The 13,148-nt window shown below is 38.2% G+C and overlaps 2 protein-coding genes across 2 annotated transcripts in view; one reads left to right on the top strand and one right to left on the bottom strand.

The window, feature by feature from the left end:
* LOC133987663 (NACHT, LRR and PYD domains-containing protein 12-like) overlaps window positions 1-2,191 on the top strand; it is a 32,186-nt gene extending 29,995 nt beyond the window's left edge. The window contains 5 exon segments of the mRNA XM_062427108.1: window positions 13-186; window positions 985-1,158; window positions 1,620-1,787; window positions 1,894-2,067; window positions 2,173-2,191. Of these exon segments, the coding sequence (XP_062283092.1) occupies window positions 13-186; window positions 985-1,158; window positions 1,620-1,787; window positions 1,894-2,067; window positions 2,173-2,191 (709 nt within the window).
* Window positions 2,192-3,838: 1,647 nt separating this feature from the next.
* On the bottom strand, window positions 3,839-11,644 carry LOC133988376 (deoxynucleoside triphosphate triphosphohydrolase SAMHD1-like). The gene is made up of 16 exons (XM_062428012.1): window positions 11,360-11,644; window positions 11,083-11,149; window positions 10,709-10,781; window positions 9,714-9,874; window positions 9,247-9,362; window positions 9,031-9,101; window positions 7,934-8,092; window positions 7,743-7,843; window positions 7,491-7,599; window positions 7,310-7,401; window positions 7,097-7,212; window positions 6,710-6,849; window positions 6,297-6,392; window positions 6,072-6,176; window positions 5,784-5,921; window positions 3,839-5,037 (listed from the first exon to the last, which is right to left on the bottom strand). Exons 1-16 carry the CDS (start codon window positions 11,538-11,540, stop codon window positions 4,888-4,890), a joined length of 1,875 nt encoding a protein of 624 aa, XP_062283996.1. The 5' UTR covers window positions 11,541-11,644; the 3' UTR covers window positions 3,839-4,887.
* Window positions 11,645-13,148: the final 1,504 nt, after the last annotated feature.

Here is a 13,148-nt window from a genome sequence, read left to right as displayed (position 1 = left end):
TACTTAATACAGATTAAGTTGCTGCGGGCTGTCAGAGAGCTGCTGTGCATATCTGGCTTCAGCTTTGCAGGTCAACCCCTCCCATATGAGAGAGCTGGACCTGAGTAGAAACAAAGTGAAGGATTTAGGAGTAAATCGGTTGTCTGCTGCACTGGAGAATCCTCAATGTGGACTGACAACTCTGAGGTGAGTGCAGTTCTGCAGATTTTACATCATTAAGGAGAAAATATTTATTCTTATATGCAGATTTGTTAACATTGTGCACATTGTTAAGAATATCTTGTATGCAGAAGATAATGTAATGGATAAAAGAAAAGCACAAGTTCTATGTTGCATGTACCACAATGCAATGCGCAGTGTACTATAGTTACAAACCTCTAGCTCAAATCTGCAGACCGATGCAGCCATTTAATTGAACTACAAGCAAGATATATTTCTTCCTTTAACACAGTTTTTCCAGGTTATAGTCCTTCCATGTGTAGAGTGATGGAGCACTGCCATTTCTTTCCAATGTTCCTCTCAACATGCCACAAAAGGTGGACATAGAAGAGTGCTCCTAAATGACAAGCTTTCTTTACCAAAAAGTGTGTCTTGTCATGTAGAATTTTCAGCACTTTTGACTGTCACCACTATTGAAGTTTTAGAAATGTGTCAGGGTGGTAATTCATCCTAATTATCCTAACTTCCATCATATTTTTGAAACTAGAAATCCTTCCCATCTTTTGTAATCTTAATTCTGTGGGCATAAGTAAAGTCCTGTAACCTTTCATACCTTGACTTCAAGAAAGCCAAAGAAGGGTGAGACAGCCATTTATACAGGGATTTGCAGGCCTGTCCTGATTCCAGTTCATGTAAATTGGATGTGATGCAGTGTATAGAGCTTGTAAGGGCACCTTCGGTGCTCATTGAACTAGGGTTAAACTAGTAGCAAATGTTTGTTTTTACGTCAGCATTTCATATTTAATAATAATCTTCTAACTACAGACTTGATAGATGTGGGTTGACGGACAACTGCTGTGCCTCTCTGGCCTCAGCTCTCAAGTCTGACCCCTCCAGCCTGAGAGAGCTGGAACTGAGTAGCAACGACTTGCAAGATTCAGGAGTAAATGTGCTGTGCACAGGACTGCAGTATCCACACTGTAGACTGGAAGTTCTCAGGTGAGCTAATTTTTTTTTAGTTCTGCAATAACATGAACATTAAATGAGTATTAAACATATAATAGTCTTTTTATACATTAGTGAAAGGCTAAAAGTATTGTGATCCAAACTAATTAATATATTGGCATCCAGCTGTCCAGATTCATTAAGTGAGTAACAGACATTAAAAGGTGCTTGATAATAAAATACAAAAGCAAGATATAAAATACAGACAGCATAATAAATATATATGATAAATAATATAGCAATAAAATAAAGTAAAATGTAGTAATATATAAGTATATCATAGTCTCGAGCTGGTGTCCAGTGTCTCCAAAGAACCTGCATTGTAATGTTGAACCTGTGTTTTACATGGTTGAAGACTTTATGTAGTGCTGATTTCAGGTTTTGAGCCTGTTTATGTTTTCAAGTAGAATTTTAAAACCAAGAATACTGTGCTCTCTAACTCTGTTTAGACTGAGGTGCAGCTGGTTGTCAGAGAATTGTTGTGCTTCTTTGGCCTCAGCTTTAATGTCTGAACCCTCCCATCTGAGAGAACTTGATGTTAGTGAAAATGATCTACTGGATTCAGGAGTGAAACTACTATCTGCTGGACTGGAGAGTCCACACTGTAGACTGGAGACACTGAGGTAAGGACTGTCTTTTACCTCAGTGAAGAGCTCTACTTGAAGATAAGAAAGAGTTTTTTTTAGAGAACGAGAATGATCCCTCTTGTGGTGGATGTTATCTCTGCAGGTTGATGCGCTGTCGGGTCACAGATGAGGGTTGTGTTTCTCTGGCCTCGGCACTGAAGTCCGACCCCTGTAGTCTTAGAGAACTGGACCTCAGTAAAAACAACCTGCAGGATTCAGGAGTGAAGCTGTTGTCTGAACTCCTGGAGAGTCCACACTATAGCCTGGAGAATCTCAGGTCAGGAGCAGGATTGAGTCAAACCAAAGACTCTTCATGACCTTGTAAAACTCTGACTTTAAAATAACTATTTAACTTTTTGATGACTTTTGTTTATCCCAACAGAACGGAAGAAATTGAGTAAATTTTGAGGACATCCATCATGCATCTCATCACTGGTCATGATGTATTGCAGCAGCATCTGGGGCTGCCACATTCAGCACACCACTGAAACACTACAGTTGTGTTTTACTTCAATCAGATATAGGACTTCATTTTCTACTAACTATTACTTCATGCCCACCAGGCATTTCACTTGTCATGAGTTGGCATTTCAACATCTTTGTAGGTAATGGCTACATGTTTTGTTTATTTAAAGGTGAAAAGATAAAGTTGAAAGTTTGTTTAATGTGCATGTAGAGTCACTTTAAATGCTTTTACAGCTATGTATAGAATATTTAATAAATATGGTGTCTTATTTCAAAGGTGCTATGTAGGATTTAGTGGCATCTAGCGGCAAGGTTGCAGATTGCAAACAACTGAATACGCCTCTCCCTCCACTTCCAAGCATGTAGGAGAGCCTATGGTGGCCACGAAACTCTCTTGAGCCAGTGATTGATTTGTCCATTCCGGGCTACTGCAGAAACATGGCGGGCTCCCTGGAAGAGGACCCACTCCCTATGTAGATATAACGAGCTCATTCTAAGATAATCAATGAACGAGGTGATTGTACACTAACTAAAACATGCTTTATATATATTATATTATATTTCTGCCAAGTTCATTCTGCTAGATGACATTAATGACACTATTGACAGTTCTACACACTGGACCCTTTACGGACTCTAATGCTGTCATGTAAAATGTTTGTATCACTTCATAGTCTTTAGGATGTTTTCTTGTTTTCTAACAGAAAGTAATGGCATTCACTAAATGTAGTTTATGTCAGTGATTCTCAAATTTTATGACTTATACCTAACCCCCTGACCATCCCACTCCAACAGGTTCTAACATACAGAAATAATGCAATAATACTGATTTTATTTAAAATAAATTGATATTTATATAAGTGGTTTGTTTTCAAGTCCAGATTACTGTAATTTTACTTAAGATTATTGTAACTTTATAAACACATTTACTTCAGCTCTCTGGCAGAAGTAAAGGCCAGCTGGCTGCCAGTGGTGTTTAGAATTAAATATAAAAAGAAAGTTATTATCAGACACTGCATGATGACGATTCATACACATTCCTGCACTTTTCTAGACTGATCTATTTGTTTGCCTTTTTTGGTTTGATCAAGTTTTGTTGCACTCTGGTATACTTGTTGCTACCCAGCATCTTTAATGTTTTGTGCTTAATTATTTTGATAGGGAAGCTATGATTTTGAAAAGTGCTACAGGAGTAGTTATGTTATTGTCTGCTTCCATATGTTCCAACATGGTGAAGTTGCTCTAAATTCAATCACCTAAACACCTCATATTTATGTTTTTATACTGCAGTAAAATAACCCACGCAAAAGTAATTCAAGCATCCTAATTAAGGACATTCGAGCCATTTACATGCTTAAATGACCCTAAAGCCTTGATGTTTGTGTGAAAAATAAAGCAGGAACTGTAAATTTGGATGTCAGCACAGAAAAGTTCCTTAAGGAGACAAAGTCTTACTTCCCATTTAACAAAACATTTTGTGGAAATTCCCTCTCAGAAAAACCTCTAAGAGCTATCAGAGATTAAACTGGTTGAGCACCACGCTCAACCAGTTTAATTACACAAAGACACAACTAAGAGAAATTGTTTTATTTTCAAACTGAGGAAGCACAATCTGTTTTCAGCTCCTCTCATTATGAATCGCCTGGCTTCACATGATAACCATTGGTTGTTGCACTGTACATTTTTTCAAAAATATAATTCTTTTCTTGCACAGCACCAAAACAAAAACAACCAAATACGAGGCAGATAAGATGAGACAACTCAACATTTTGTAAGAGAAAATATTGCAAAATACTTTACATCCTAATACATCCCACAGATGCACAGAAAGCTCAGATAGCAAAGATAGAAGAAAGCAATGGGCACCTTACAACACCTCAACAACCAAAGCAAACTCAAAAATAATTACATTCAAAATAAGATTAAATCCAAATTTCAAATAAATTCATAAATAAAAACCAAGAACCCAAACATGTTTGGTGTCTGTAAGCAATCGATTTGCAACACTGTACGTATGTATAGTATAGTATGTAAAGTAACTTTTGGCTGCAGATTTGGTGAACTTTTAACAAAAGTTGTTGTGCAAATAAAAAAGAGGAATTGGAAACAAACTGGAAACCAATTTGAACTATGCCCTGAAACGTTATTATGAGTTTGTGTATAGAGTGTAAAAACACACTGCCCTGAAACGTTGAAATATAGGCCATACATTCTGTGTAACAGTAAAACATTTAAACTATGATTTATATAAATGCATGATAGTACACTATTGCATTGCACATGCTTGTAAAACAATAATTCAATTTAAAATGTGACACTCAGCACAAAATGGAAATAATGAATGAATAACTGAATGAAATAAAAACCTGATTCAAAAAAGATCCAATGAAAACAAAGATATGTAAATAATATTGAAGAGGGTATTATTTCTGTAAAAACCCTGAGTCCTCTTTTAAGTCATTTATTTTTGGTGTTTAATTCTTCAAACAGAATTAATGATTTTCAGTTACGCTGTGCTAATAAACTCGCTCACCTTGTAGAAAAATATAGTTTTTATTCAACACTACCTCTCATTTACCAAATATGTACCAGGGAGGGTATTGGTACTGGTATAGGAAAGTATTCCTCTTACTTAAAAAAGCTTAGTTTTGGCTTTCTTTTGTCCATTTACCCTAGCCCAGTTTACTTCTCTGGAGCTGCCTTCTTCACCATCCTCGCCTTCATTGTTGTTGGACCAGCTGGCTTTCAGAGGGGTCAGCTCAGGCGCTATTATGTCTCCATCCTGTGTGTGAATAGAAACATTAGACATTGGTATTAACAATAGTGCTGAGTGTGCAAAGTGAGAGACAGTTCAATACTGAGGCATGGCACTATATTGCACTCCAACTTTAAATTCAGCAAGGGATCTTGGGATCAGTCCTTGCTGCCCCATTTATCCTGAAATGTGTAATGGGTGGTACGTATTGTTAAACTTATTTTAGTGTACAGTATTAGAGGCGACATTTTAGTTTTTATCCCCACAAGTACAGGGAAGAGAACTGAACCACAAAATGCTAAAGATCCTCAAGAAAGTGGCAGCACATCACTGTGGCCTTTATACAAATGTTTTATAAGAAAAACTCATTGATTAAACAATTACATTGTCTGAGCAACATCAACACAGACAATGAACATTTTGTCATCTTCAGATTTTCCATAACACCCCATTTTGAATTTCAATTTTTTGGGTTGTGGCACCAATGGGCTCATTCCCACAGTAGTTTGATTCTGAGATAAAAATGTTAACTTTCTAATCTAAGGAGGACCACTCATATAATGGTACTAGATGTCATTTGCATGTAAACATATGATGGTTAACTACCCAACACCACTTCAAATTCAAAAGGGCATCTTTTTAGTTTTTTACATTTTGTACATTTTAGGGACCTAAAAAAAACATGATTAATGCATTTGTCTTCCAAACTAAAAAAACCCTCATCGACTGTAGCATTATTATCAGTTCTTTGCATTGTAGCATATAAAAATTACCTGAGGCTTTGAGAAGTTCTTGTTCATGCACCACTGCACAAAGTGCTTCTTCGCCATCTCCAGACTCCTGTCATCGGTCTTCTTAAAGTAAACTCTGATGAGCTGCTCCGCAAAGTGCTCTGGAAGAAGTTTAGACACCTGACAAAAACGACAGTAGCACAGAGTTTATTTTGAGGCATACGTTTAAGATAGGGGCAGTGAAAATATTGAAAATAATAAATAAGTATAAGTAGCTAATGAAAATAAAGATTAAGATTTAAATTCTGTGTCTTTAGCTTCACTTCTGACCTGGTTCTTACGGATCTGGATGGCTGTAGTTAGGTCATTCTTGCAATAGAAACGCACATTGTTGATGGGGTTCTTCTCCTTCATCCCATAGTCCATATAAATGACCTAAAACAGAGGGGAAGTTTTCCGATTTAAAAGTGCGATAAGCAACAAAAATGGAAAAATTAAAACACAGTGATGATCAAAAGGACTGTATGAGATCAATAGTAATTACATAAAACTCACATTAACTACAAAGTCTTCCGGTTGTAGATCGACATTCTGGGCGCCACTCTGAGGAAAGGAGTCAGCCAAATCTGCTTCCCAGCTGAGAAGCACCTCCTAATGGAGGAGAGAAAGAGAGACAGAGAAGTTGAGGAGTCAAGACATATTACGCATTTCAACTTGGCAGGATACACTGCAAGAACAACTTACAATCACACACACAAAAGCAGCACTGAAACAAAATAGCACAATTAGCTCCTAAGGAAAAGATTTTCAATGGATCAAGTAATACGACGTGAAATATTGAGTTACTCATTAGTCACTCAAAAACTGCTGGAAATCAACCCACGTCTGCCAGTCTTACAAAAGTTGAACGATTAGAGGGGAACTACCACAGTTTTACAATACAGTTATACAAAAACACTAGCACATACCCGGGTGACATTCATGAATTTGTCCGGCTGGGTTTGGCCCAGACATTTGTAGAGCCGCCGACAGGTGATGTTGCGCAGAATTTGCCTCGCCTCAGCCAGCTCCGAGGAGGAAGAGTTGAGTATTTGTTCAAACACATGATCTACAGGACAAACAGAGTGGAAAGCAGGTCAGAGAGAAAAGAGAGCAACCAAGATCATTCATTTATTTATTTAATTTCCTTTTTTTCTCTCCAAACTGATCAAATTCTGAAAACAGACAGACAGTTTGAACAATCTAGCATGTTTTTTTCCCCCCAAAAGATGGCACAGATGAGGTATCTTGGCTTTCTCTTCTGTTTTAATACTCTAAAAAACATGAACTAACAGCACACAATAGTATCTACATACCTGTCAGCTTGGTGTAGGCCTCCATGTCATCTATGGCTGTGGAGAGAGTGAACTTCTTCCCTCCTTTGCCTTCAATCTGGATGTGCTTATCTGCCTTTAAAAAGGCCTCTGTGATCCTGGATAAATGCATACATCACTTTATATTATCACTTTTGAGAACATTTTATCATAAAGCAATGACAACAAGCCACATCAGAGCAATTAGGTACTTACATTGTTTCTATGATGTTTCCCACTTTGTGCTGGTAGGCTCTCCTGTGGAGACAGTTCCTTGTGTGGAACATGTCATAAAGATTTCCCACTTCCTGTTGACAGAATCATTTATTGATCAGTCACCACTAATCATAGACGTTTATATAAGCTGATATAAAGGCAGGTGTAAAAAAGTCAGCACCTTGTCTCTAGTGCAGATGTGCTTCTGCCCGTCCACCTCACACACCCTGGCAAACTTTAGGAAGCGGCGATAGTCAAAGTTGTTCTGGATACCCAGGTGGTAGCAGTCCCTGAAAGTATATAATATACATAGACATGTATACAGTATGTGAAAAAATAAGTGATGACAACTACACAGAAAAGGATGAATATTAAACATTAGATTTGGAAAATGATTGTTCATTAAACAAACTAACTGATTAACAAGCCTCACCTGGCAAAGTAGTCCCACTTGTCCACATCAATGCCATTTCTTTTGTTGGCCACAATTTCATAGAGGAAGGACTTGTCCTCTGCTCGGCCTTTATACGGCCACTGTGAAGATGACAGCACAATGAAGGCATCAGATACTGGCAGCTGTATAATGATACTGACTGATTTCACACAACTCACACAGGAAGGTACCTTCTTGCCTTGAGCTGCATTAGTGTGCAGAGGTCCTGCAATCTGCTCCTTGATGAAGTCCAGGTCCTTAGGGAGCACCAGGCCGTGTTCCTCCATCACTGGTTTCAGGCAATTATCTTTCACCAGGTAGTCAAACATTTCTAGAGAGGCAGTCTCATGCTGCAACATACAGGCTCATTATATTAATATAAGAAAAGTCCCAATTCGAAAATGAAAGTACAATGACTCACTTCTCAAATATATAGAGCTTATCTGCTTAAACATGGCCGAATACAAAAGGTGAATTATTATCTTATCGCTCATATTATATACAGCTAAATTGCGGTCATAACTTACATAATGACTGTATGCCTAATACTTCTAGTTGTCAAGCTTACAAGTCGTGACGTTAAATGCTTTGTCAGTCTGACTTTCTCTCTTTGAGTGTATATGAGTTGGGCGTGTTATATATATAGTCAACAGCCACTTCATTAGGTACACCTGTGCAATCTAGTTCAATCAAGTACAACATCTCTTTTGTAAATTGACGCCATTAGAAGTATGACGAATTTGTTACTAGCAGTTCTTGTTTTTAATGTACCCACGGATTACGTTCTGAGGTGTTACTGATTGATGATCCTTAAAAGGTTTTAATCACACTGGAACAAACATGGGTTTCATGTCTGCGTGTTTAGACTTGATTGAGTTATGACTCTGAGAAAGAGTTCACCACACGCAGTGTCTTCGCTTCAACTTCAACTCTCCTGCTCCCTCGTGGGGAGGCTTTTGACTTTGTCCTGCTGAATGTAACATCCATTACTGATCATATCCTGTAATTTCTCATTGGTTATAATCCCATCCAGAACAATAAGTTAAATGACCAACTAGCACAGTAAATATATCATTCCCCAGCTCCCCCTGTAATGTTTATCCTGTCTGAATGGAGTTTAGAGGAAGCTCAAGACCTTTTCCACTGACTTCTCATAATAGCCAGCCCAAAAACAGTCTGCTTTTCTACACAGTCATTATCCGTCAGTCTGACTTTTTTTGGTTCCCTTAACACAGCTGCTGGTTTTGTTTGCAGAAACAGAGCAGACATATACATCACAATTTCTTACCTTCCAGGTAATTTCTGGACGTGCTTTGCGGATGAACATGCCATCAAACATATGGGAAAATGGCCCATGTCCTGGATAGTGAGGAACATATGGAAAAAACGGTTTTACAACCCATAATCTGAGTTCTTATCTGGAAAATAGATAATATACTTAGTTTCAATTTCATTTTAGTCATGCGTACAACCAGTGACTAATAGGATCGGTGTCACCACTCACCCAAGTCATGACAGAGGCCAGCTATCTGCACACAAAGAGCATCTCTACGAGAAATGAGGAGTTCTGGCTGCCTCTCATTCAGAGCTTGTACAAGTTGTCCTGCCAAGTAACCGACTCTGTACCAGCACACACACAAAAAAATGAATCATTCCATACAGGATATGCAATGACAATACCACAAAACATGACAAATAAATTACATAAATAAATATACACATGTTACTCAGACTTTACGTAACATTGGGTAATACAGATTCACTGTGGTTCAGACAGTTAATTAAAAAAACAACCTTAGATTTAATGGTTTTGTATGTGGAATTCGCCCAGATATATAATAAAATATAATCAGTGGGGTTTTTTTTTTTTTTTTTGGCGATGGTGTACTTGCTGCTGTATGCTTTAAACAACGAAGCAATGTTGGTTCATGGTGGGTCTTAATGAACCCAACTAAAACCACGAATACGTACCCGATGCTGTGTTCAAAGCGGTTGTGAGATGCTCCAGGGAAAACAAAGTAGGTCGCCCCAAGCTGCTTAATGTTTCGTAGTCTCTGGAACTGAGGCGTGTCCATGATTTTGACGAGGAGTGGGTGTAACTCTACATGGCCGTGGATGCTATCATTAAACACCTGACAGCACAAAGAACAACAAACATACAATGAAGACACAAAAAATACTTATTTATCTCTCATAACCAAAACAGAAAAGTGACAATATATTCAGTCTTTGTGTTTATGTTTAGGTGAAAGAGTGATTTGAATTTTTTGCTCACAACCACAAAACTAAGAACCCTTCGCCCCAAATTAAGTAATAATAAACTTAATAATGTTATTGTTACATAAAAACCGACTATAAAATGCAGAGCAATAGAAGTTAGTCAGTTAAAAATACGACTGAGTAAAATAATGAAATATAATAGAACAGTATTATCAGACTCTTAACTAAAATCAAGGTGGGATTTGTGATACAGTACATGTGTGATTTAAAATTATAAGAGGAAGAGCAGATTTCCTTATGCAGATTGTTTCAGAGTCTCTGGGCCCAAACAGAAAAGGTTTACTCATCCTCTTTAGCCATCAAGTTGAAAGGTGTGATCTTGTGCAGGCTGTTGCATGCAAACAGCTTTTTAATGGAGGCAGGTCTATTAGCTAGAAATACCTCCTTAAAGTTTCCACCCTGTTTAATGTCACTGAAAGCCGCAGCAATTAACCTTCAGGAAATTAGAACCTGTCTTTCTACATTTCACACAACCCACCATGCCTTTTAAAGATTGTTTACAACCATTTGTCATGTTTTTATTTTTATCACAGTAGCTCTGAGAACAGAGACTAAAGAGGCGCAGTTCACTGACACGGCTATCTTTTCCCACTTACTGTTCATTGTACTAGTTCATTTTCTTCTTTCTGTTATGTCCTTCTTATCTGTAAAGCCTTGAAAGTGAAGCACTGTGATGTTGTTATTACCTTACTTTGCTCCGCTTCTACATGCCACAGCTTCCCAAGGCTGTGCAGGATCTGCAAGCGATCACCAAGATACCTACACAGAATAAAAAAAGAGATGGGTGAGAGCGTAAGGTGAGGTCTTAAATCTCAAAGGAGGGCTGGGCAATATTTTGATTATTATAGTGATACAAGACTAAATTTTGGATATCATGACATGGCATAAGTGCTGTCTCTTCCTGATTGTAAAGGCTGCATTACAGTTAACTTCCCCCCATTATCTAGCCTAGCACCACATCAAAGTAATCAGTATCAGCCAATCAGTTAGTGCTGCAGCCTCAGGGAAAACTGGTTTTGGACATTTCTTTAGAAACCCTAAAACTCGGTTTAACACTTACTGTATGCCAATCTTCTCCAGTTCAGCATCATTCAGATATCTCAGCCCCACACCAGTGATCTTTTGTTCTGGATAACACAGCAAACATGACAGTTTTGTTAATATCAAACACACACACACACACACACACACACACACACACACACACACACACACACACACACACACACGAGGAAAAGGAGGCACTGGGGCGTTAATACTGAGCAGCTTTAGTCGTATTTAGGCCAACAGTAAGATGAAAAACTGAGCATTAAAGCTATCACAACCATGAAACCAACCTCTAAATATATCTTCCCACTCTTCGAGACCCTCTCTTCGCAGATACTGACACGTTTCCTCCACTCCCCATCGCGTATAGTCCGAGTCCTGCAGCGGGACAGCAGACACTCTCTTCTCCGGTGTTTTGAAGCTGCCACCGGCGGTCAAATCAGCCTCCAGCGGTCGTTTCCGACTGTCCATGTTGATCCGACAAACAGGCGGGTAATTTAGGCTAATGAGAAGAGTACAAGCCAGCAAAACTACACCAGGTAATGTGGCTCACGTTGGCTGCAACAGCTGATCGGGCAGCTCTGCACAGTAGATACTGTGGCGGTGAAAAATACCGGGGTTTTGTTTCCCCGCCGGCTGCGTCAAGCTGAACCGAAACACGAACACGTTTCCGGCACTGCTTTCAAAATAAGAGTCCACTGAACCCATGCCTGACTTTTCTGTCTGTCCAGCTGAAGAAAACCTATACTGTGGCACTGATACTGTACAATGTTGCAGTTCAGCTTCATTGTATTCACTAAATGTTTTCAAGATAAAGCTAAGAACTTATCTCTTCACTTTAGCTTTTAATTAGCTTTTCTATCAGTCACTACTACACTTTTTTAAATAGTTGTAGGCTTTTTTACTTGATTTTATATCTTGTTTTTATTATATTTTTTAAAGCTACTTTAACTATGTACTAATGAATACATATAAACACTTTATGTGAAGCACTTGTGTAATTTCATTTGGTTGTAAAACACCATGAGCTGCATTTATTGTATGACAGGTGATGTACAAGTAAAGTTATTATTATTATTATTATTATTATTATTATTATTACAAACAGATTTGTGTATCAGACATTTTAGTTTTAGTTTTTAAATTTCCTCTCCCATTAACCATCTCACAACCCCTCAGATTTATGACCCTTTGGAGGGGCCCAACCCCTAGATTGGGAACCACTGAAGTAAACCATATAACTGTTTATAATTATTAAGTATTTCAAAGTAACTCAACCTCATGCAGCTACAACAGTAACATTACACACCAATGTTTCAGTATTAATGATATAATGATGTCATAGGCTATATAATAATGTATTAGTCAAAAGGGACCATGTCACTACTTTTATTGCAATAATTTAACTGTGTTGTGCTGCTTACATACTTTAACTGAAGTAGAACTTTTTTCAGGACTATTTTTACATTGCTGTATTCATAAGCTACTTCTACTTCACTAAAGGATCTGAATATTTTTTTCAATCATTGTTCAGTAGGCAACAGGAAATATGATGCCAACTCTACTCTATTTTAATATTTAATAACAGTGTGTTATGAAGATGTGCTTCCTGCAGACAGCTTGACGCAGGCCGTTTCTCTAGCTGACAGGCGGAGGGTGGAGCCAAACATAATGAAGCGGCTGAGTCCGGGTTGCTTTCAGCAGTGTTCAGTGACATCAGTGACGACAATGTAAAACGTGCAATGCCGGCGTTTTTGAAACATGTTATTCCAACACACGATGCAAAACACGTGGTCAGTGAAAGACCACCAACAGGACGTGACTCTGCTCCATAGCCAACCCGACAGGCAGGTTCCTCTTCTGCAGCTCTGAGCTAACAGATAGCATTGTGAAAGTGACACACAGGGCAAGAAATTATTGTTGAAAAGTTTCTCCTTCACTGGAACTTCTCAATATTAGTAGTGTGCTTTTCTACTCTGCTTCTGTAGGAGAAACAGTCTGGCATCATATGTAGCTGGATAAGAAAACCCAGAGTTGACTGAGCAGGTAGCCAGCTTATATTGCAGGTTATCTGGATAG

The sequence above is a fragment of the Scomber scombrus genome, chromosome 10 (genome assembly GCF_963691925.1).
Source record: "Scomber scombrus chromosome 10, fScoSco1.1, whole genome shotgun sequence".
NCBI lineage: Eukaryota > Metazoa > Chordata > Actinopteri > Scombriformes > Scombridae > Scomber > Scomber scombrus.
The sequence above is the reverse complement of the archived record's forward strand: the minus strand, read 5'-3'. Positions and strand labels throughout refer to the sequence as shown.